The sequence below is a fragment of the Coffea eugenioides genome, chromosome 3, assembly GCF_003713205.1.
Source record: "Coffea eugenioides isolate CCC68of chromosome 3, Ceug_1.0, whole genome shotgun sequence".
Classification (NCBI taxonomy): domain Eukaryota; kingdom Viridiplantae; phylum Streptophyta; class Magnoliopsida; order Gentianales; family Rubiaceae; genus Coffea; species Coffea eugenioides.
Genome location: NC_040037.1, coordinates 14372456 through 14396635, shown reverse-complemented (window position 1 = coordinate 14396635; position 24180 = coordinate 14372456). Strand labels below are relative to the sequence as shown.

Genomic DNA, 24180 nt, shown 5'->3' with positions numbered 1-24180 from the left:
ACAAGAAGAAAAAGGGGAAAACAGGGGCAGCGGGGAAGAAGGAAGAAAGAAGAGAAGGAAAGAAAGAAAGAAAGAAAGAAAAGAATGAAAGAGAAGAAAAGAGAAAAAGGAAATGCTTTTTTTTTTTTTTCAAAATTACTCCAACGTAAATCGTCCAAATTGGAAATTACTTAAAAAATTTTTTTTTTTTTTGTAATAATAAAATTAAAATTTTTTTTTGAATTCATTTTTGGGTCGTCAAACACCGCGTAGGCACGCCAAGATTGTAAAACGTCCACTGACCATGAGACTTGAATTTAGACGCTTAACGCGTGCCCTCCTCGCGTGGGCACGCCAAGATTACCTATTCTGGTCATAGTGAGGAAACATCAAGAGTGATTAGTACCCAAGTGAGAAACGACATATTTAAGAAATTGAACACAAAAATAACAAAATCAACAATTGGGTTGCCTCCCAGAAAGCGCCTTTCTTTAATGTCTTTGGCTAGACATTGTTATGTCTTGTTCATGGAGGATAAAATCTTGTGACTCGCTTCAATGCTTCATCTTCAATGTGATCCTGGTAACCCTCATAGATGGAGTAATTTTTTAGCACACGAGCTACGGTCTTCTATGGACTAGTTGATGGCGCCAAATAATCAAGCATTGATCGCAATTCTTCATCCACTCCTCCATCAAGAGCATTCAACGGTTCAAGATATTTGACCATAGCTACTCTTAACTCATTCCTGCCATGAGACTCAAAAACTTCCGGTATAACAAAATCAACCTCATTAACAGAAATCATAGAGTAAGAGTTAAGAAAATGCGGGTTAGGGAATGGAGGTGGTGTCACCACATTTGATGATTCTTCACTGGATTCTTTCATTTGAATGGGTTGCGGTTGGGGTTCCATTTCTTCCTTTTCGGCTTCTTTTTCAACTGCATCTGTAGATCTCTCATTTTGACACTCTTGCATTTCCTCATCACTAGTCAAGCAAATTGCACTCTCATTTTCTTCAAAATCAACAATGGTTTTCGAGGGCAATTCTTCCATTTGAGAAACTAATCGATTTATTCTGGATGTCAATAGACACATTTGATCTTCCAGATTACTCATTGCATCCTTCATCATCTCATTCCTCATTTGTGTCTCCTGTTGGAATTGGTATGTATTAGTAGCTATTGATTCAACTATTTTTTCAAGAGACATACCTGATATAGATGATGATTCTTGAGACTCATACTGCTGAAAATTCATTGGCCCTGTTGTGTAATTATAACTGGAGTTATCCCACCATCCTTGATCATACCCGTTTGGATTAGGGTTATACCACGTTTGAGACCAGGGTGAAAAATCTCCATAATTATTGAGTGGGACACTCAGATTATCTTGATATTCGGGGCACATACCAGTTGAATGATCCCTGGCATAACAAATTTTACAGGTTGTAGCAGCCATTCTTTCTCCAATAGAGTTTAGTGCCTCTGAATATGCAAACTTAGCAAAAAAACTAGCCTCATTGCCTTCCCTGGAAACAAAATCCAGTCTATCACCAAAATACGGAGTGTTAGAAGCCATAAACTATATTAAAAAAATAAGAGAAAAATAAATAAAAAAAATAAAAACAAGATGAACTCAAAAAGAAGAAAATTAATCAGGCACCAGTCCCCGGCAACGGCGCCAAAAATTGACAGGGTGTCGAGCCTGTGCAATAATAAATACCTGCTCAAGTAAAATACAAATTCTGTATATAGCGGTAAGTAGGGTCGAATCCACAGGGATTGGGGATAATTTAATTTCTTCTCAAGTTCCAGATATGGGAGTTTTTGAAAATGAGAGTAACTAAATTATTTGGAATAAATTAAAATAAAATAAAATAACTACAACTCAAATAACTAATTATCACAATAAAAATAATAATGGACGAACTCTAGCCAAGAGACAACTTCGGAGATGGTTCACTTAATTCGATCACAGATGCAAGGATTATTCCAGTTACTATCTGATAAATTAGTTATAGTTGTCATACACGCGATAAACAACCAACTCTTCCTCAATTTGTCGATAGCCAAGGTACGACCGTTGACTATTTCTCTAATCAGGAAACAACCCTAGGTACGACCATAGAAGTTCAATTCCCTAATTGCATGAATAATTAGAAGAGCCTAATTCTAACCAATCAACACGCTACGAGGGTCTCTTTAAGTTAGCCTATCTATCTCCCTGACACAAACCCAATCATGCCAGTTGCCACCAGTTTAGAATAATTAAACAATTACGGATTTAACTACCCTAATTGGCTTCGGGTTATTGAATTAATCTAGAATCCGGGCCCTGGATAATCGAATAATAAAACAACCATATGAACATAAAGCAGAAGATAGACAAATACCAGTGAATAATAGAAATAAATAAAAACTAATTCGATCTCACAAATTTAGTAGAACCAAGTCCTCCGTTGTTCCTCGACTAGATCAACTTAGCCACGCCTCATGAGAAAATCTCCAAGTAATTTAACTGAGGTCCAGGCCATCAAAAAAGCCAAGAAAGAAAAGAAAACTAAAACTATGCTAAAGGCTAAGCTAAAACTATTGATAAAAACTATTCATCCCAGATCTCTGTACGTCTGCTCCTTTTTTAAGCCAAAGAGGACTAATGCCTCTCCTAGTGCATGGTTCCCGCCGAATTAAGAGTCAAAGTCCAAGAAGGGAACTCTGCCGAATTGCTTCTTGTTTCCCATCTCTGTACGTTACTTTCTTCTTAAGAGCCAACTGACTAATGCCCTTTTCCTTTCCTCCGTGGTCCCTGCCGAAGTCAAAGGTCCAAGCCTTGAAGTTCTCTCTGCCGAAGTCTCTGGTTGTAGTCTTCTTAGTCAACAAAAATAAAGGAATAGGAGTCCAGTTCTTTTCAGCACTGTGGCCTGGCCTGTGGCTCGTTTGAAGTCTCAATTATTTTCAAAAAGACCCTCAGGTTTGGTAGTTTTCTGTTCCCTTTCTGAAATTAAGTCCTCAAACCAAATATAAGTAGATATCCGCAATTAACACAATATTTGGCAGGGATAAAAGGGAAAATTACTAACAAAATTACTAACAGTTAGCACCCTATCAACCTGGTTTTCGAGAAGGAGAGGTTGACATGAAATTGAACCCATTAAAACTTGAGTTCAAGTCTAATTAATCGAACATATATATAAATAGATATTAATTATAATTTTTTTAAGGTGGTTTAAAATAGATGATCAATGCTACTGTTAAAAAGTATGTCTACAAATCATGAAGTTTGGGAGCATCTTCTTAATCAAACTACCTAATACTTTAATCAAACTGCTTGAACTCAACCAATATTGATTCAATTAGTTACTGATAAACTGGCTTATGAGATTTATTTGTAGCCCTATCTAAGAGATAAATACAACACTATAAAAACCTTATCAATTTATTAGCTTTGTACAGTATTATTAAATTTAACCACAAGAGAATATGAAAATATTCCTACGACATATATCAATTGGTTTAAAAATTCTTCAGGTCCCAAAAACCTGAGTATAGTTGCTCACATATGAAAAATGGTGCAAAAGTTAGAATTACAAGGCCAGAAATCGGTTACACATTTTGAATGAAATCTTCTCCCATCTAAAACATTGCCCCTTAAATGCTAAAGCTTGAATTAAAGAACAAGAAAAGTGACGGTCCACTAGCCAATCTTGACCAGGACAGTATCCGGTCTTCATCAATCTATCGAATTCTCCACATGGACCCCCTGAATGTGGAAGAAAGACTCATGTTTAGAGTTGAATTGATTTCCAGTAGCCCCAGTAACAGTATATGCTTGTATTAGTCTATTAGCGTGCATTTCGGTTCTGACTCTTGAGACTACCCACTAATTCTCAGTCAACTCGTGGTTTTTCTTTTTTTTTTTTTTTTGGGGAAATATCAGGAGCGATGCCGGCCCCAAATTCTTTAGGAGACTTTCCCACTTCTTTCCCTGATTTACTTACTTCAACCTCTGTACATAAATATAGGGATCACTCTCTCATTTGCACTAATAACTGTCTTGCACAAGTTTTGTTTCAATTTGCATGGCTACGGCCATTAATTCAAGGCTTGTAGCCCTTGTGTTTTTGCTAGGAATATTTACTTTGGGAAGTGGAAACCCACGCGATGTTGATTGCTTGAGATCTATCAAGCAGTCCTTGGATGATCCATTTCACAGTTTATCTAGCTGGGTTTTTGACAACAGCACGGAAGGCTTTATATGTTCCTTCGAGGGTGTTGAATGCTGGCATCCTTACGAGAATAAGGTTCAAACTATTAACCTAGGCGGAATGGGACTAAAAGGTGAGTTTCCTAGAGGCCTAGAAAATTGCTCAGCTTTAACGGCTATAGATCTTTCAACAAATAGTCTCTATGGAACCATTCCTTCTGATTTATCAAGTATTGTCAAATTTGCTACAAGTCTTGACCTTTCTTTCAACAAATTTTCGGGTGAAATTCCTGCAGCTCTTGCAAATTGTTCATTTCTAAATTCCATACAACTCAGCAACAACCAATTAACAGGTCAAATTCCTCCAGAAATTGGCCTATTAGATCGCTTGAAGATTTTTAATGTTGCCAACAACCTTTTATCTGGCCCAGTCCCTATTTTTATTAACGCAAGTATACTTTCTGAAAGCTATGCAAATAATTTGGGACTTTGTGGTGGTCCTTTAGAGTTTTGTAAGTCTAATTCAGAAACAAAGAAACATGACAAAATCCTCTTCACAAGTGGTTTTGTGGTTGGATGGGTGTTTTCTACCTTCTTGGCTCTAGTTCTTAACTTGTTTATTGTGCCTATCCTGAGTGCAAGAAAACTAAAGAGCAAGAATGAGAAAAAACAAGAGACTGCAGCTTCTCAAGGACCACGACTTTTAACTTCGAATGGGAGAATCCAAGACTCTAAGGTAACTTCATTCCCTATAACCAAATTGAGTACATAAGCTTGTGTAAAGATCCGTACTATTTCCAATTCTATCGCACTCCTTGTTCCAAGAAATAAAATATTCTTTGATCAAGAAAGAAGTTTCCCTTTTTTTTTGTGGGTAAAATGTAAAAGGTTTGATCATTCAATTCATTCAAGTTCTAGTATAAACTTGCTAGCACACAGTTTTGTTTTACTATAGACAGAATGAACTTTAAGTTACACGGGTGTATATATGGATTAAATTGAACATCCTATGACTAGTTTTGTTTTCTTTTTTTTGGTTATGATTAAGCAGCTAACTGTTTTCTTTCTTTTACCACTTCATGAGTGCTCTCCATTTTTCAGATCATATTTACAACCAAAATTTTTTTGGCATAAGTGAAGCTCCTTAAGGAGTATATATTTTGCAGTAATACTGTGTGCTCTAATGATAGATTATGGCACTGGAAAAACATGTAACAAGAATGAGTTTCGAAGAACTCAGCAAGGCAACTGATGATTTCCACTGTATGAATACAATTGGAAAGGGGAAACTGGGGACAATGTACAAGGCAATACTCCAAAATGGTTGGTTTCTTGCCATCAAGAAACTCCATAACTCATATGATTTCGATCAAGAATTTATGTCTGAGCTCATGACTGTTGGAAGGATGAGACATTGCAATTTCGTACCACTCATAGGCTTCTGCTATGAAATTAACAGCAGACTTTTGGTCTATAAATACATGTCGAATGGAAACCTCCATGATCTCCTCTTTTCTGCTCAAAACGGCAAGGTCAAGTGCATAGAATGGCCTATGAGGGTGAAAATAGCAGTTGGGATTGCGAGAGGACTTTCATGGCTTCATCAGGTTGGAGTAGTACATAGCAGCATTTGTTCAAGATGCATATTGCTTGATCATAGTTGTGAACCCAAGATATCCAACTTTGGAAGTGCAAAACTTTTGAAATCGAACTTTAGTTCTTCGAGTTGGAGAACTGTGGTAGATAATGAAGTATGGGAGTCGGGTTCGTTTAAGAAGGATGTCTATGAGTTTGGAGTTGTGCTTCTTGAGTTAATTGCTGAAAAGGAATTTAGCCAAATGAATGGTTGTCTGAAGAGTTTTGAAGGTCTTGATATGGTCGAATGGACATTTCAGAACTCCAAACCATATGATTCGGATGAGATTAGGCAAGCATATGAGGACGAGATCCTTGAGTTTGTTAGAATTGCAGTTGACTGCATTCAATCTGATCCGGCAAGAAGGCCATCCATGCTAGAAGTTTACAAAACATTAAGCAAAATCACTGGGAGATCTGTACTTGCAAATGATTAATTTGGCTCTCTATGGGTGGATGATTTTTTTTTTGTTTTGAACTTCAAAATTCATAGTATTGTAAGATCCACCAAATAAACTCCAATGTACTTGTGATTGCTAGGGAAACTAATACCCAGACACAGTGTATCACTCTAATCCTAAGATAAAAGCGAACAACATGGAGTGTGTTTAAACAGGAGATTATTTGAAATAATATTTTGAAAAAATATTGTAGCATTTTTAGTCGTACAATATATATGAGATTAAATGATAATTAAAAGAATAAAAAAAATTGATTGAAAAATGTGTTTACTATAATGCAATCAAATAATTTTTTTTTGCAAATAAAATAATATCTATGGTTGCTGAAGTACTCGAACACAAAATATTTCAATTTGCTTTCAAGTAAAAAGTGTAATGTAAGCAATAAGGTCAACAGAGTCAATACGCGAATTGGAAATTAAAAGAAAGAAAAAATTTACATCTTTAGGTCACTTTCTTGACTGGCTTTCATCCTTTTTAGCCTATCACAGACAGTTAACCAGACTAATGACAGAGAGTGTGATGGGCACTAGTCCATGAAATCGCCATTACAAGCCGAGATGAGACAGTCAAGTGACTTGTGCAACAATGTCATTAACAACATTGTCACGTAAAAAGGTTGCGCATATTTCCACCTTGCAAGCCTTATTTTTCTTCATTTCTTTAAGCTTTATGAACACTTTATAGACTTTGAAATCCGTGTGTAATGTAATTTGAAGGACTTGTTCAAACTGGATTAATGGGCATCCATACTTCTCGTGGCATCAAGATATATTGAAATTAAATTGGAAGTACAATAATTACTATCTATCTACACGAAAGCATGCTATGTGGGGATTGGGATAGTTACGTTAATTTGAATCTTCCTTTCATACCATGGAAATGCTTGTGAAATATGCAATTAATGTTGCCGTGAATCCATAAGAATGAGGCTGTAAATCTTATTTTGGACCCTTACACTATAAACGGATTCCTATTTTGGTCCTTAAATTTAAATTTTGGATGCTTTACTTCCTTTAAGTATGAAATTTATCCACTTTAATTCGTAAACTTCATTTTTAGACACTGTATCCCCTCAAATATCAACTCCTTTCCCTAGAATTGTCAAAACTAATGAAACGGTAGGTTAGTGATGCTCAAAATTCAAGAACTAAAATGGGAAGGAGTTCGCATTTTTAAAGGGGGGGGGGGAACTATCCAGAAATAAAGTTTAAGGAATAAAGTGGGATGAGTTTTATATTTTAAAGGGTGAAGTGTCAAAAAATGAGGTTTAAGGTATAATACGAAAGTACATCTAAAGTTCAAGGGATCAAAACAAAATTTAACCTAAGAATTGCCTCCCAATGCCTAAAAGTATTGGCTATATACAAACTTAGGCCTGTTTTCTTACCCCGATCATATATTTTCCGTTACTTCCGGTGCTTGGTTAGAAATAATTCATGAGTTTAAGATTGAATTATATTGTTCCTCCATCTGGAGAAAGATGCATCAACACATGTGTAATAGTATGACCATATTCTTTTATGTAAATAATGCCCAAATAGAAATCAAACTTTAAAATGTACCTATTACTCGTGAAGCCAGTATTAAAGAGCTTGAAAAGAGACTATTCTGTGGCCGTGCTTGACCGGAACAAATGGACCCTCCTTGAACCTGGAAGAAAGATTAATTATTAGACTTGAAATAATTTTCAATAGCCCAAGTAAGACTATAAGGGCATAGACTTTGTCAGTCATGACACTTGAAAAAGTACTATTATTAATTAGGAGACTTCTCTGCTTCTCTAATCCAGGCTTTTCTGCAAAAATTGAATATCATTCTCCTTATTTGCAAGAGTAGCTGGCTGGCACTGGTTAAATTTGTTTCATTTTTGCAGGACTGCAGGTTGGGGTTCTATGCAATTGGCACATGAATGATTAAAAAAAAAAAAGTTGATGGTTGGAATAAGTTTAATTTGAGGATGAACAAGATTATTGTAGGACAACTTTCGACCGATAACAAAATTTGTTGTGTCTTATCATGTTATTATCTTAGTATCTATATTTGTGTATGGTGCTTACATTTCAGAAGACAATTATCCATCTAATTCGACTTCTTCAACGGTTGAAGCCCTGATTCTATTTTCTTTTTGGCGTGCGTTTACTTTAACACTCATGGTCATTAATGTTGGAGAATAATAGTCATGATTATTAACCTCGTTGGTCAAATTTTGGTGGTTTGGGACTTGAATGTGAATAAGAAAGAAAACAACCGAAGAAATTTGGAGAGCTAACTTAAACATGTCCTTGCTGAAGCGAAAAAAATCCAAAACTAATCAACTAAACATGAATGCTACAAATGTTATTGTTGCGATAAAAAAAAAAAAAACTAAACATGAATGCTAAGAGTATTGCCCGACGGAGAACCAGAGAAGAGATTTTAGTTTTTTTTTTGTTGCTCTAAATTAATTTGTTTTCTTTCTAAATTTCAAAGAAAACACAAATGCAAACCTATGACTGATGCTTTTTCTTCTATTTCTTTTTTTTTTTTTCCTTTTTGTTCTTTCTGCTTATCTTGGTAATTAGATACCAGAAAACCTCGGTAACCAAGCCAACATGCAAATATTGCTTTTGATTTTTATGAGCTGAAAGTCTTATAGACCCTGTTTGATAGCTTAATTCAACACCTAAATTTAATGGGTTTAGATCTTAACGTGCTCAGATATGTTTGATAACAAAAAAATAGAACATGTGAATTAAGTAAGTGGTATTGAATTTTTGGTAAAATTTGTTCCAAAAAATAAATGATAAGTTATTTACTTTCTCACTCAATGTGATATATATACTCAAATGTGTCAAATTTAGTATTTAACAATTGAGTCACTTAAAGAATTCAAACTTCATATTTCCCAATATGGCCCTCCTCAACTACACAATGAGTATGAATGAGTCCAAATCAACAAAATTACTTTAAAATGTTGGCTAAATCTGACATGAACCAACCAAAAAGAAGAAAACAAACAAATTTTCTCGGCTCACTTAAGAACGAAATTTAGTTGAATAAAACTAGCATAATGTTCTGCCAACATGCAGCTGAAATATCAGCGTTTAAGAACCCGGAGCAAACCCCTTTCTCAACAATAAGAAAACAAATAAATGTAAGGAAACTAGCATACAAAGTAACAAACAAGAAAGGAGGACTTCTCAAAGTCTCCCTCGTGCATCAAGTTGAGGCTCCATATCTCGCCTGGTGCGTATACAAGTAAACTTGGCTCCCATTCTCTTATAAATCTAAAGGGCACGGTACTATACTATCCAGTATCCACCACCAACTCCCTCACACAACTCACTTGGGCACTCTCCTTCCTACAGTATAGGAGTAGGGTAAGATAAATCTCGATGCTTAACTCGGAAAAAAATATATGAAAACGAGAAAGAGTCTTGAAGGTGTCTTAAGGGCATTTACAATGGAAGAGTGTAATTCATATGCTATATCATTACTTTATTATCCCCTCTTTCATTATATTATCACTCACTGTAGATTACACTCTACATAGTATAATAGCGTGGACCCATAATCAAATCATGTATTTATTTTAATAGTTCTCAACACATATCTCGTAAATAAATAGATCTATTTTCTGAAAAATAATTACATTTATTTTGGAAAAATATTATTAACTTTTGTTGAAAATTTTGTATTCTATAAATTTTTTATTTTCTAAAAAAATAATATTATTAATTTTTGAAAGCTAACAGTATATATTTTTATGGACTTCAAAAAATGCATTGTTATTTGCTAAAAATAATTAGGTAATTATTAAACAAATACCCAACGCTTTAAAAAATTAGATAAGAGGTTAAAGAAAACAAATGATGCAGTAGGAGAAATGATGGAGTGGGAGAGTAAGAAATTGAGAAAACGTTAACAATATTTATAGACAAAATTTTGACAATTGAAAGTGAAAAAAGAATTACTGTTGCAAACTGGTGAAATTGAAACAATGCTACCATTATTTTACCATTGCAAACATGTTGAAAATTGGATTCAAGGGACCACTGCAAAGTTTTGAATAATTGGATAAAATGAAACCTTTGCAAAGCTTTGAATAATTGGACAAATGAGACCCACTCTTTCAGCTTTTTTTGCTTCAATTATGCATGTAGTGATTGTTATGCGTGTAATAGGCATTATAATCTTACTAAGGGAGAGTTTACAATGCATCGGTGTAATAAAGGGTAATTGTGGATACCCCAAACAATATTTGACCCCAAAAGGATTAAAATTAGGGTTTAATGAACTAAATTGTACGGCTTTCGAACACCAAATACTAAACCTTTCGAACATCAAATAAAAGTCCAAAACTTCCCCAGTTTAAAGTTGTGGTGCGTTGTGGACTTTTTCTCACTTCGGCCCACCTCTAAACGGATCCTGTGTTGCCCAATAATTTTCAGCAACCTAGGTGAAGTATATTACTGGTTTTGTTATAATCATTCCAAATCATGTACTTTCATAGTTTGGAGTTTATTCTCGTTGCCCAGTATGTTGATTGTAGCACTTCAAAGTTGATTATAAGCAGGGATAATTTCATAAACCTCCTCTAAGGTTTCAGATAATCTCACTAAGCTCCCTTGAGGTTTTAAAAATTGTACTTACCTCCCTTGATTTTACAGATTTGGTAATCAAACCTTAGACCTGGTCAAAAATTTAAATGAACATGCTAAAATGTCCTTGGTTTATATAGTTTATATTGCTTTCCAAAACAATTGTAAGATATATAGCATAACTATAAAGAAAAAGCATCAAATTTTCAATACCTATATTTATTATTTAATAAACAATTATTACAATAGTTTCATCACTATGATAGGCTACTGTACATAGTGCTTTACTAGGGGTACATATTCCCTGAAGGTTGGAGAAGAAAGTATTATCATAATTGTTTTAGAGTTTGTAGATTTTTGAAATGTTAGAGATATCAATAATTTAGTAATAGTTTTGGACAGTTTCTTTTTAAATCACTGTTGTTTTTGGTGCGAAGAAAAAAAAAAATCAACAAAAAATTAGATCACATTCAAAGTTGTCCAAAAAAAGGTCACTAATTCAACATTTGGTAATGATAGCGACTAGAATCAATATTTATAGTTTATAGTTATGCAGTTTTACTTGTAAACTATGAACAAAAAATGAGGAATAAGAAGAGAAAAAAAAAAGAAAAAATAATTATAAATCCCATTCTTTCTATATGTACCCAACAAGGGAGCTTCATTAAAATGGTAAGGTTAACATTGTCATTTTAAGTGGGTAAGGAAGGTAAGTGTAATTTCTAAAATCTCAAGGGATCTCATTGAAATTGTTAAAAATCTCAGAGGAGGTTTGAAATTATTCCTTAAATTCAATCACAAAAGAATATGAAAATATTCATGCGACATATACCAATTGGCCACGAGAAAAGAGATGGGTTGGATGGTTCGAAAAAAATATATAAATGAGAAATTTAAATTCAAACCCTCTCTCACTGTATCATTTGAGTCTCCAAAAACCTGAGTAGAGCTGCTCACAAATAAAAAATGGAGCAAGTAAGAATTACAAGGCTAGAGGTCGGTTGCACAATGTGAATGGTATCTTCTCCTATCTAAAACATTGCCCCTTAATTGAAGGCCGAAACTTGAATTAAAGAACAAGAAAAGGGATCGTCCACTAGCCATGCTTGACCAGAACACTATTCGGTCTTCACCAATCTATCGAATTCTCCACATGGATCCCCTGAATGGGGAAGAAAGACTATAAAAATGTTTAAGAGTTCTAATAGCCCAGTAACTAGTACATGCTTGTATTAGCCTGCATTTCGGTTCTAACTCTTCAGACTATTACCACTAATTCTTAGTTGACTCGTGGAAGTTTTCCACTTAAATTCTAAGAATTGATATCAAACATTTAAAAATAGGTATGTGGCATTATACCCTTAAGCCCTGTATTAAAAAGCAAGGAAAGTGATGGTTCCCTAGCCAGTTTCCCATTTCTCTCATTTTCCAATTGGACCCCCCAGAATGTGGAAAAAAGACTAATGACTAATGAGAAGACTAGAATTAATTTCCAATGGCCCAAGTAACACTGAAATGGGCATATAACTTGTTTTGAATATGAGATTATTTGGAATAATTTTTTTAAAAAGTATTATATTATTTTTTTGATGTGATATATATGAAATAAAAAAAATGATTGAAAAATGTGTTTATGAAATAAGTAGATAATTTTGTAAAATAATGAGCGTGCATTTAAGTCCTGACTCTTGAAAAGAAGTACTACTACAAATTAGTAGCAATTTTCACTTCTTTAATCCAATCATTTTCTTTGACCATTGTATATTGGCAACATTAATTTTGCAGGTTATCGTTTTACTGTTTATATTTATTATCTTAGAGTTTACATTTATTATTGTAATGCATATATTTTATGATATAATTGACACTAGTAATTGCAGAAATCCCAAATTCTCTACTTCCACAATATCAAGGGTTGAAGAAGCCATCAATTATTTTTTCTCATACCTTTTACTTTGTTGGTCATGGTTATTAATCTCCAAGATCAATGGTCATGATTATTAATACGAGATAATTAGAAGAGAAAGTGATCAAATTTAGTGGTTTGCTAAAGAAAGAAAACAATTGAAGAAAATTAGAGAGCTAGCTTGAAGGTTCATTATACTTAGATCATTTATATTGTGACGTCTCTTGGATCATTTATATTTTGATGTTTCTTTGTTTTCTGTTCTTCCTAATTATAAAGTTTAACATATTAAACTGTGGATGCTTGAAGCAAAAAAAAAAAACATATTAAAACAGGGACGCGCAAGAATGGAATACAATCATTCCGAATAATTCTATGAAATCGGACCCACTACTTTATTGAGGCAATAATATCATCAAAGTGTCTTAAATCACCCTAACCACTGCTGTTATTGTCTTAAAACATAGACTTTTATGTGATCCCTAATATCAAATTTCCCTAATAAAATGTTGATGACAGAGTCAACTAATCTTGTTTATCAATTTCCTCCATTTGTGATTAGTTCAAGATGAATTTGGATTTTGGGTGCCTAGCTCCAATTCCACCTAGTTGAATAATTGATTATCATTGCCTGGGATCCACCTTGATGCCAATTCCACCTAGTTGAATGGTTGATTGTCTCAATACTCTTCTTCACCTTCTCACCAGAAACAAATAAGCCATTTTCAGGAAAGAAATGCTTTGCTAGCTCTGCAGTTAGTGAGATTTGTTTCTCTCTTAAAATTTGAGAGTGAAACTGACGAAAATCCCTCGAAAAGAGATGGAGATGGCCACCACTTGCAGCATCGATCGTGTCTTACTTGGTCTAGAGTTGCTTCTGAACAGATTCCGAGACAATTTTTCTCTTTCGCATGTTGGTGGTAATCTTCTTTTGGATGTTCGTGATGCAATCAGACACATGAAATTTCTCAAAACGTTTCTTATGTGTGCTAGAAAGTGGAGCCTTGTTCATTTGTACTTGCAATCTGACAATGTTGTGAAGAAGGTGAGTCTTCCATCTTTCTTATCTTGTATCGAAGATACCTTTCACAAATCCGAGGAGGACATTCTGTCTCTTTGCCTTAGATTAGAAATGGAAAAATATGAATGGGTTATTCACAATTCTATTTTTGCTCGTGGAGTGTTCCGCGAAATTGAGAAAAAGATCACATCACTCAAGCAAGAAATCATCCAAATTTACCTTGCTTTGGCAAGCAGCAGGTCATTTCAATCAAATTCTTGTGTGACAGATGATGAACTGTTGGAATTCATAGACCTCATCCTGCAAAATCTAGCAGATTTGACCAATGACTATATGAATTGGCGAATTCATAAATATGATCCTTTGAGTGCTCCTTTGACTGCTCAAATCCAAGATCTTGAAGCAAAGCTGACATTCTTGAAAAGTGTTGGGTGTCAAACCAGCAAAAATAAAATTCCTACTCTTAAGTCACGAATTAAGTCCACTATGGTACTGGAGCAGGGACTTAGGCTGTGCAATGGGTTACTAGCTTCACCCTGGTGCCAGAGTTTGCTTGATCCGATATACCAAAGTGTATTAATTACGTGAAAGACAAAATTCGAATATAGCAGCGAGCAGGGTCGAATCCACAGGGACTTGGGAATTTATTTTGAATGAATGTAACATTAAATAAAAATGGGGGAAGTTGATATGGAACTGTCTAATTTAATTGCTCAAATTAAAAATATAAAGTAAATTGACGGAAGGAAAATCTCTAGTCAAAGGTATAATCTCCACTTATGGTTCGAATCACTGATCACAGATGCAGAGATAAAATCTTTCATTTACAAATAAACTGGTTATGGTTGTCAACAAGCTCTGACAACCTGCCTAACCTTACTGATTCGATAACCACAACAAGCTCTGTAGTTATTGCCCTAGCCAATTAAGCAGTCCTAAACACGCTCTTAGGATTTAACCTATTGACAGCATTAATCATTAGACTGGCCACCAATTATAACCAACAAACACACACGCTCGGTTTATTTAGGCTATATCATATATTTCCGCAACAACGACTCAAAAGTTTCTACTACAATTGAATCATATCACTTGCCACATGCACTAAAATTACCCAACAATTACGGATTGAGCACTCTTAGATGGCTGTTAATTACTCACACAATTAAACAGTGATCAAGTATTTAATTGCAAGAAATAATCATATGCATAAGTGAACAGGAAATATATAAACACTTGCAAATTAAAGAACGTAGGGAAATCAATTCGATCTCACAGTTTTGTCGAACCAAAGCTTCGATTTAACCTCTGACTAGATGAAGAAATTAGCCACTCCTCATAGTTGAATTGCAGCCAAAAGTACTGGATTGCAAAGGCATTGCGTTTTTACTAGAAAGCAAGGAATAAAAGATGTTTTTCCCGTTGGGGAATATTGTCGAACACCTGGCGTGTGTCAGAGGCCAGTCCAGAGAAAGGAAACTAGAACTAAACTAAAAAGCTAAACTAGAGGTCCCCCCTTGCTTCTGTACGTCCTCTCCTTAAAAAGCCAAAAGTAAGATGACTAAAAGCTATCTCCGGTGGTCCCCACACATGTGGACAAAGTCTCCAAAATTACTCCTTCTTCCAAGTCTCTCTACGTTGCTTTCTTTTAAGAGCCCAAATGACTTATAGCTTTGTGGTCCCCACCAATCCAAGGCCTAAGGATTGAAGCCCTTAGAAGTCTCCATATTCTCCATAAAGTCCCTCCTTTTTGGTAGTTTTCTGCTTCATTCCTGAAATTAAGTCCCGATACCAAATATGAGTAAATATCAGCAATTAACACAATATTTGTCAGGGATAGAAGGGAAAATTAATAATTAAAATACCAACAATTAACACCCTATCAATTCCCCCCACACCTAAACCATGCTTGTCCTCAAGCATGAGAACAAGAAACAAACACCAATATTTGATAGTGGCTATTGCTCTATCCAACAAATTGCCAAGATACCAAGAAAAATAATATTCAAGCATCAATGGTCAAGTCCAAGAAACATCACTCCGGTTAGCTTCTAAACCACAAATGCCTCTAATTCCAGGTTAACTAATCTAAGAAAAAGGAATGACACACAACAGTTATCAGCAAATGGTCCAACTATTAACCAAAATCTCAACATTAAATCCATAATTCGGCAAGCTGACTTTTATTACACACTAACACAACCTTCAACTTTTTTTCACATTTTTTCTACTTTTCTCTCCTTTTTTTTTTCTTTCAATAGTAACAAAAGACTTAGTCGCTAGCCATTTGAGCCTTTTGACGCGAACTCCAACATTGGCCAGATGAAGGAGCCCGGTTACTCAGCTTCTATCGCCACGTGACCACGTACTCATAGAAGTTACTACCTTTTGACGCGAGAATCAACACTTTTAGGTGCAGATCCCCGGTTACTCAGTAGTAACTAATAGCGGAGTACAGTCAAGTTTATTCATAGTTAAAAATCACAAAAACTCAATATAACACAAAAACCAAAAGAAAACTTGCATCAGCTAGCCTCATTTTCAAACATGGAGAACTAAAGTTAATAACCGGACCAATTCACACGAAAATGCCAATAATCATTCCCTATGCCTAGGAAAGTTAACCAAAAATTATAAGAGTAAAACAATCATTGATATTCACCAAAGAGATGTTTTTGGATTCAACCACATTAACTTGGTACCCTTTTATTATTAAAACTTGGCAATAGCAGAAATAAAGGCAACAATCCAACATCAAACTTGGCATCACATACGAGCTAATCACTAAAAAGAAGAAAAAGAAAATGAATGAAAGACACTAGCACCATAACTGCTCCCCCCACACCTAAATCCTACATTGTCCTCAATGTGACAAATAAAAAGCAAAAGTGAAGCAAAAGTGAGAGGGAAAGCAACCACACTTCCCTGAAATCGGGGCATAGTGAAGGGCGAGGTGGAAACGGAGGTGCAAAGCCTGTAAGAAACAGAGACTGCGCCAAATCATGTGCCATGCCGGCGACATTGGCATCGACGTTGACCATGCGAGCCTCCAAAGTCTGAACCTGGAAAACTAAGAAGAGAGGAAGAAATGAGCTGAAATCGCGTTTCTGAAGCCTTTGTTGGGACACATAAAACGCGATTGAAAACGCGCCTTCAACTCGCGTTTTATAAGTCGCGTTTCCTTCACAAATCTTGCAGGAATGAAAACGCGATTGAAAACGCGCCTTCAACTCGCGTTTTATAAGTCGCGTTTTGTGCACAAATCTCGCAGGAGTGAAAACGCGATTGAAAACGCGCCTTCAACTCGCGTTTTATAAGTCGCGTTTTGTGCACAAATCTCGCAGGAGTGAAAACGCGATTGAAAACGCGCCTTCAACTCGCGTTTTCTAGTCGCGTTTCACTGTGGCTTTCGGACGATTCTCATTGTGAGCTTCCTGCACGTCATCACGCGGGCACGTCAAAACTGAAGGGCACCTATAAATCGGCAAAAACGAAAACTGAAACCCAAAATTAGTCGAATTCAAGGAGAACACCTCTAAACTACCACACGGAATTGAACAAACAATTAAAATGAACAATTGGGTTGCCTCCCAAAAGCGCCTTTCTTTAAAGTCTTTGGCTAGACAAAATAATGCTTCAATCAGAGAGTTCAGGCACTGCAAGGGTCACCTCCTCAACATTATTAACTTGAAATCCTTCATAAAAAGGTTTGAGACGATGACCATTAACCTTAAAAATCTTGTCAGTGTGAAGACTTTGAATTTCTACTGCACCATGAGGAAACACATTAGTCACAATAAAAGGTCCAATCCAACGAGAACGCAATTTACCAGGAAAAAGTTTAAGTCTAGAGTGAAAAAGAAGTACTTTTTGACCAATACAAAAAATTTTCCTTGAAATTGCTTTATCATGAAATGCTTTTGTCTTCTCCTTATAAATGCAAGAACTCTCATATGCATCATTTCGGATTTCCTCCAACTCTTGCAATTGCAACTTCCTGTGTTCTCCAGATTCATCCATCCGCATATTATAATTTTTAACTGCCCAATATGCCCTATGTTCCAATTCCACAGGTAGATGACAAGGTTTGCCAAAAATTAATCGGTAAGGAGACATACCTATGGGGGTCTTAAAAGCTGTACGGTAAGCCCAAAGTGCATCATCTAAGCGCAAACTCCAATCCTTTCTATTGGGATTCACCGTCTTTTCAAGTATCGACTTGATTTCTTTATTGGAGATTTCTGCTTGACCACTAGTCTGCGGATGATAGGACGTAGAAACCCGGTGAGTGACGCCATATTTCTTCAACAATGCTTCCATTACTCGATTGCAGAAGTGTGTCCCTCGGTCACTGATAATTGCTCTTGGCGTGCCATACCTGACAAAAATATGAGATTTAATAAAATCAACTACAACCTTAGCATTGTCAGTCCTAGTTGCCTTAGCCTCTATCCACTTTGAGACATAATCAACTGCAAGTAATATATACATATTACCAAAAGAGGAAGGAAATGGACCCATAAAATCTATACCCCATATATCGAAAATTTCACAAACCAGTATAGGAGTAAGAGGCATTTGATCTCTATGGCTTAAATTACCTGTCTTTTGACAATTTGCACATGATTTACAAAATAAGTATGCATCACTAAACAAAGTTGGCCAAAATAAACCACACTCTAAAACCTTTCTTGCAGTTCGCTTAGGGCCAAAATGTCCACCACACGCATATGAGTGACAGAAAGATAAAATTGATGGAACCTCTTCTGTAGACACACACCTGCGAATAATTTGATCAGAACAATATTTCCACAAGTATGGTTCGTCCCACACATAATATTTAACATCACTTTTAATTTTTTCCTTTTGAGCTCTAGACAAATCATTAGGTAGCGTTCTAGTAACCAGATAATTCACTAAATCAGCATACCAGGGAGTTGTCTTTTGAACTACAAAAAGATGCTCATCTGGAAAATTATCCTTCAAGGGAGCAGGTCCTTCACTATTGATCAAACGACTGAGATGATCAGCAACCATATTTTCGGCACCCCTTTTGTCTTTAATTTCCAAATTAAATTCTTGGAGTAGGAGAATCCACCTTATAAGTCGTGGTTTGGCCTCTTTCTTGTTGAGCAAATATTTCAAAGCTGCATGGTCAGAATAAATAATGACTTTAGTGCCAAGTAAATAAGAACGGAATTTTTCTAAAGCAAAAACAATAGCTAAAAGCTCCTTTTCCGTAGTCGAATAATTGCACTGGGCACCATCCAAGGTCCTCGAGGTATAATAAATGACATAAGAAGCTCTGCCCTCCTTCTGGCCAAGTACTGCACCAACAGCAAAATTGCTGGCATCACACATTATCTCGAAAGGAAGACTCCAGTTTGGTGGTCGAACCACTGGTGCTGAAGTCAATGATCCCTTGAGCGTGTCAAATGCACTCTTGCAATTATCATCAAAATGAAATACCACATCCTTTTGAAGTAATTTGCATAGAGGATGGGATATCTTTGAAAAATCTTTGATGAAACGCCTATAAAAACCTGCATGGCCAAGAAAAGAGCGAACTTCCCGCACACTTGCAGGGTAAGGTAAACATTTGATAATTTCTACCTTAGCCTTATCTACCTCAATTCCTTTTGCAGATACCACATGGCCTAAAATTATGCCTTGGTCCACCATAAAATGGCATTTCTCATAATTTAAAACAAGATTAGTCTCAATGCACCTTTTAAGAATTTTTGTGAGGTTAGTTAAACATTCATCAAAAGAATTACCATAGACAGTAAAATCATCCATAAACACTTCTATGATATTCTCCACATAATCAGAAAATATACTAACCATACACCTTTGGAATGTAGCAGGCGCATTACAAAGACCAAAAGGCATTCGTCTATAGGCAAATGTACCAAAAGGGCAAGTAAATGTGGTTTTCTCTTGATCTTCAGGCGCCACTGGAATTTGTAGAAAACCTGAAAAACCATCAAGACAGCAATAATGAGATTTTCCTGCCAACCTTTCCAACATCTGATCAATAAAAGGCAATGGAAAATGATCTTTACGAGTTAATGCATTTAATTTTCTAAAATCGGTACAAACTCTCCACCCATTTTGAACTCGAGTGGGCACTAACTCACCTTTAGGATTTTCAATAACAGTAATTCCTGTCTTTTTAGGAACTACTTGAACAGGACTTACCCACTTACTATCCGAAATGGGATAGATTATACCTGTGTCAAGAAGTTTTAAAACTTCTTTCTTCACTACCTCCATCATTGGTGGGTTCAATCTCCGTTGAGCCTCTCTCGAAGGCTTAGCACCATCTTCTAACAAGATGCGATGCATGCAAGTGGCTGGACTTAATCCTTTTATGTCAGCCACTGTCCATCCTATTGCCTCCTTGTGGTCCTTCAACACCCGAATTAGTTTTTCTTCCTCTAAAGCAGTCAATTTACTGGAAATTATTACTGGGAGTGTATCTCCATCTCCCAAGAATGCATACTTTAAATTATCCGGTAACTGCTTTAATTCCACCTTCGGGGCTTGCACAATAGATGGCAAAAGCTGTGAATGAGACAGAGGTAATTCCAAGTAAGACACATTGGAAAATTCTGGGCAAAGAGAATTCAATTCAAAAATAACTTCCTGCAATTCAAAAGGAAAAACAAACTTCCCTTTTATCTTTTGCAAATTTTCCTGACAGAGACCAGTAGAAATAGCAACCTTCAACGCATCGTCATTATTAAATTCAAAATTTTGCTGCGCCAAAGAATCAATTACATCTATAACAAAAATTGAATGAGATTCACCAGGATATTTCATGGCATCATAAATATTAAATTTAATAACATCACCATCAAATTCCATAGTCAATGTGCCAGTGAAAACATCAATTTTTGTTCTAGCAGTTTTCAAAAATGGTCTCCCTAACAGTATTGGAGATGAATTAGAATTATCATCCTCCATATCAAGCACATAAAAATCTGCAGGAAAAATCAAATTATCAATTTGCACTAAAATATCCTCCAAAACTCCATCAGGATAGGCATTTGATCGATCAGCCAGTTGAATTATTACGCCCGTCTCTTTTAAAGGCCTAATGTTCATCAAATTATAAATAGAACGAGGCATAACATTTATCGAAGCACCCAAATCCAACATAGCTTTTTCAATTTTAATATTACCTATTTTGCAAGGGACAGTAAACATACCTGGGTCCTTGCATTTAGGAGGCAATTTTTTCTGCAAAACTGCCGAAACATTTTCTCCCATATGCACTTTCTCGTTTCCTTTCAACTTTTTCTTACCAGTGCATAATTCCTTCAAAAATTTAGCATATCTAGGAATTTGCTTAATTGCATCTAAAAGAGGGATATTTACCTCAACTTTTCGAAAAGTGTCCAAAATCTCCTGTTCGTGCTCTTGCTTTTTGGACTTTGCCAGTCGACTAGGAAATGGAGGCGGAGGTGTAACCACTTGTGTTGATTTTTCTCCAAAATCTGGTTGTTCCAAGGCTCTAGGTTGAGACACATTCCCCTCTTTTTCGAGCTCTTCCTCGATTGCTTGTTCAGAAATTTTCTTGCTCGGCTCAGGCAACTCTTTGCCACTTCTTAATGTGATGGCACTAGCATTTTGCTTGGGGTTGACAATTGTCTGCGAAGGTAGCTTTCCAGATAATTGGGATTCCAATCTATTGACTGTGGAAGCTAACTGGCTCATTTGATTCTCCAAATTATGAATGCTAGTTTTCGTCTCCTGTTGAAATTGTTGAGTGTTAGTAGCCAAAGATTTCACAATATCCTCAAGTGACATACCTGATTTAGGAGCAGGTTGTTGCTGTGAAAGTTGAGGTCTAGGTTGATATTGTGACTGATGTGAAAATCCTGGTGGCCTTACTGCATAATTAAAATTAGGATGATCCCTCCATCCTGGATTATAGGTGTTTGCATAGGGATCATACCGTCTCTGAGGTGGTCCTGGAAATCCAACTGCATTAGCCTGCTCAGTCGAATCATCTTGGAGTGTGGGACACATATCTGTTGGATGACTCGAACCATAGCAGATTCCACATGTTTTCAATTGCTGCATTTGTCCTATAGCTAACTTTTCAACCAAAGAAGTTAGACAATCTAATCTTTGCTCTATTGTAGAATTACTTACCTCATTGACTCTACGAGTCGTGTTATCCTGCCTGTCTCCAAATTGTTGAGCATTTGCAGCCATACTCGATATCAAATTTCTTGCCTCCGTGGGTGTTTTATTCACTAAGGAGCCCCCACTGGCAGCATCAATAATTCTTCTGTCAGTTTGGGACAGACCCTCATAAAAATACTGGATGAGGAGTTGGTCAGGAATTTGATGATGAGGACAACTAGCACATAGTTGCTTGAATCTTTCCCAATATTCATGTAGAGTCTCTCCATTGAATTGTCGAATTCCACAGATGTCTTTCCTAATGCTTGCAGCTCGGGATGCAGGAAAGAATTTTTCTAGAAAATGCTTCTTCATGTCTGTCCATGTGGATATTGACCCAGAGGGCAGATAATAGAGCCAATCCTTAGCTTTATCGGCTAAGGAAAATGGAAAGGCTCTTAATTTAATTTGCTCCTCTGTGACTCCCTGAGGTTTCATTGTCGAGCAAACCACATGGAATTCTTTGAGATGCTTGTGGGGATCTTCACCTGGTAAGCCATGAAAAGAAGGAAGTAAATGGATTAGTCCAGATTTTAACTCAAATGCAACCTCTAATGTAGGATAAGTAATGCATAGAGGCTGTTGATTTAAATCTGGTGCAGCCAATTCTCTCAATGTCCGTTCATTAGCCATGGTGCTATCTATCTCTTCCGTCTCACTAAATGAATCCACAAAATCTACTACTGAATTATGTCCAGTAGATGAGGAGGATGCCTCTGCTCGTTCTCTTGTTGCTTTTCTCAATGCACGAGCAGTTTTCTCTATCTCAGGATTATATTGCAGTTCACCTGTACGAGAAGATCTAGGCATAAACCAGTAACAATAAAAATAAAAATAAAAAATAAACAAAGAAAATATAATTCAAAGAAAATAAATTTATTTTGACACCAAGTCCCCGGCAACGGCGCCAAAATTTGTTGGGTGTCAAACCAGCAAAAATAAAATTCCTACTCTTAAGTCACGAATTAAGTCCACTATGGTACTGGAGCAGGGACTTAGGCTGTGCAATGGGTTACTAGCTTCACCCTGGTGCCAGAGTTTGCTTGATCCGATATACCAAAGTGTATTAATTACGTGAAAGACAAAATTCGAATATAGCAGCGAGCAGGGTCGAATCCACAGGGACTTGGGAATTTATTTTGAATGAATGTAACATTAAATAAAAATGGGGGAAGTTGATATGGAACTGTCTAATTTAATTGCTCAAATTAAAAATATAAAGTAAATTGACGGAAGGAAAATCTCTAGTCAAAGGTATAATCTCCACTTATGGTTCGAATCACTGATCACAGATGCAGAGATAAAATCTTTCATTTACAAATAAACTGGTTATGGTTGTCAACAAGCTCTGACAACCTGCCTAACCTTACTGATTCGATAACCACAACAAGCTCTGTAGTTATTGCCCTAGCCAATTAAGCAGTCCTAAACACGCTCTTAGGATTTAACCTATTGACAGCATTAATCATTAGACTGGCCACCAATTATAACCAACAAACACACACGCTCGGTTTATTTAGGCTATATCATATATTTCCGCAACAACGACTCAAAAGTTTTTACTACAATTGAATCATATCACTTGCCACATGCACTAAAATTACCCAACAATTACGGATTGAGCACTCTTAGATGGCTGTTAATTACTCACACAATTAAACAGTGATCAAGTATTTAATTGCAAGAAATAATCATATGCATAAGTGAACAGGAAATATATAAACACTTGCAAATTAAAGAACGTAGGGAAATCAATTCGATCTCACAGTTTTGTCGAACCAAAGCTTCGATTTAACCTCTGACTAGATGAAGAAATTAGCCACTCCTCATAGTTGAATTGCAGCCAAAAGTACTGGATTGCAAAGGCATTGCGTTTTTACTAGAAAGCAAGGAATAAAAGATGTTTTTCCCGTTGGGGAATATTGTCGAACACCTGGCGTGTGTCAGAGGCCAGTCCAGAGAAAGGAAACTAGAACTAAACTAAAAAGCTAAACTAGAGGTCCCCCCTTGCTTCTGTACGTCCTCTCCTTAAAAAGCCAAAAGTAAGATGACTAAAAGCTATCTCCGGTGGTCCCCACACATGTGGACAAAGTCTCCAAAATTACTCCTTCTTCCAAGTCTCTCTACGTTGCTTTCTTTTAAGAGCCCAAATGACTTATAGCTTTGTGGTCCCCACCAATCCAAGGCCTAAGG

At 36.1% G+C, this 24180-nt stretch overlaps 2 protein-coding genes across 2 annotated transcripts; one reads left to right on the top strand and one right to left on the bottom strand.

Moving 5' to 3' along the window:
• Nucleotides 1–4040: 4040 nt before the first annotated feature.
• On the top strand, nucleotides 4041–6433 carry LOC113766111 (probably inactive leucine-rich repeat receptor-like protein kinase At5g48380). The gene is made up of 2 exons (XM_027310336.1): nucleotides 4041–4921; nucleotides 5376–6433. The coding sequence occupies exons 1-2, from the start codon at nucleotides 4061–4063 to the stop codon at nucleotides 6255–6257; spliced, it is 1743 nt and encodes a 580-aa protein (XP_027166137.1). The 5' UTR covers nucleotides 4041–4060; the 3' UTR covers nucleotides 6258–6433.
• Nucleotides 6434–17427: 10994 nt separating this feature from the next.
• LOC113766110 lies at nucleotides 17428–22797 on the bottom strand. Its single transcript, XM_027310335.1, has 6 exons — nucleotides 22181–22797; nucleotides 21955–22093; nucleotides 21609–21897; nucleotides 20518–21491; nucleotides 19894–20463; nucleotides 17428–19419 (listed from the first exon to the last, which is right to left on the bottom strand). Exons 1-6 carry the CDS (start codon nucleotides 22795–22797, stop codon nucleotides 17428–17430), a joined length of 4581 nt encoding a protein of 1526 aa, XP_027166136.1.
• Between the last annotated feature and the right edge of the window lie 1383 nt (nucleotides 22798–24180).

What these genes read in the sequence shown, in the direction of transcription:
- LOC113766111 (XM_027310336.1), top strand. Translation starts at nt 4,061, where the DNA reads ATGGCTACGGCCATTAATTCAAGGCTTGTAGCCCTTGTGTTTTTGCTA. An exon ending in GGAGAATCCAAGACTCTAAG is followed by an intron (nt 4,922 to 5,375) that starts GTAACTTCATTC and finishes CTCTAATGATAG; the next exon opens with ATTATGGCACTGGAAAAACA.
- LOC113766110 (XM_027310335.1), bottom strand. Translation starts at nt 22,797, where the DNA reads ATGCCTAGATCTTCTCGTACAGGTGAACTGCAATATAATCCTGAGATA. An exon ending in CGACTCGTAGAGTCAATGAG is followed by an intron (nt 21,898 to 21,954) that starts GTAAGTAATTCT and finishes TTGGTTGAAAAG; the next exon opens with TTAGCTATAGGACAAATGCA. An exon ending in ATAATGACGATGCGTTGAAG is followed by an intron (nt 20,464 to 20,517) that starts GTTGCTATTTCT and finishes ATAAAAGGGAAG; the next exon opens with TTTGTTTTTCCTTTTGAATT.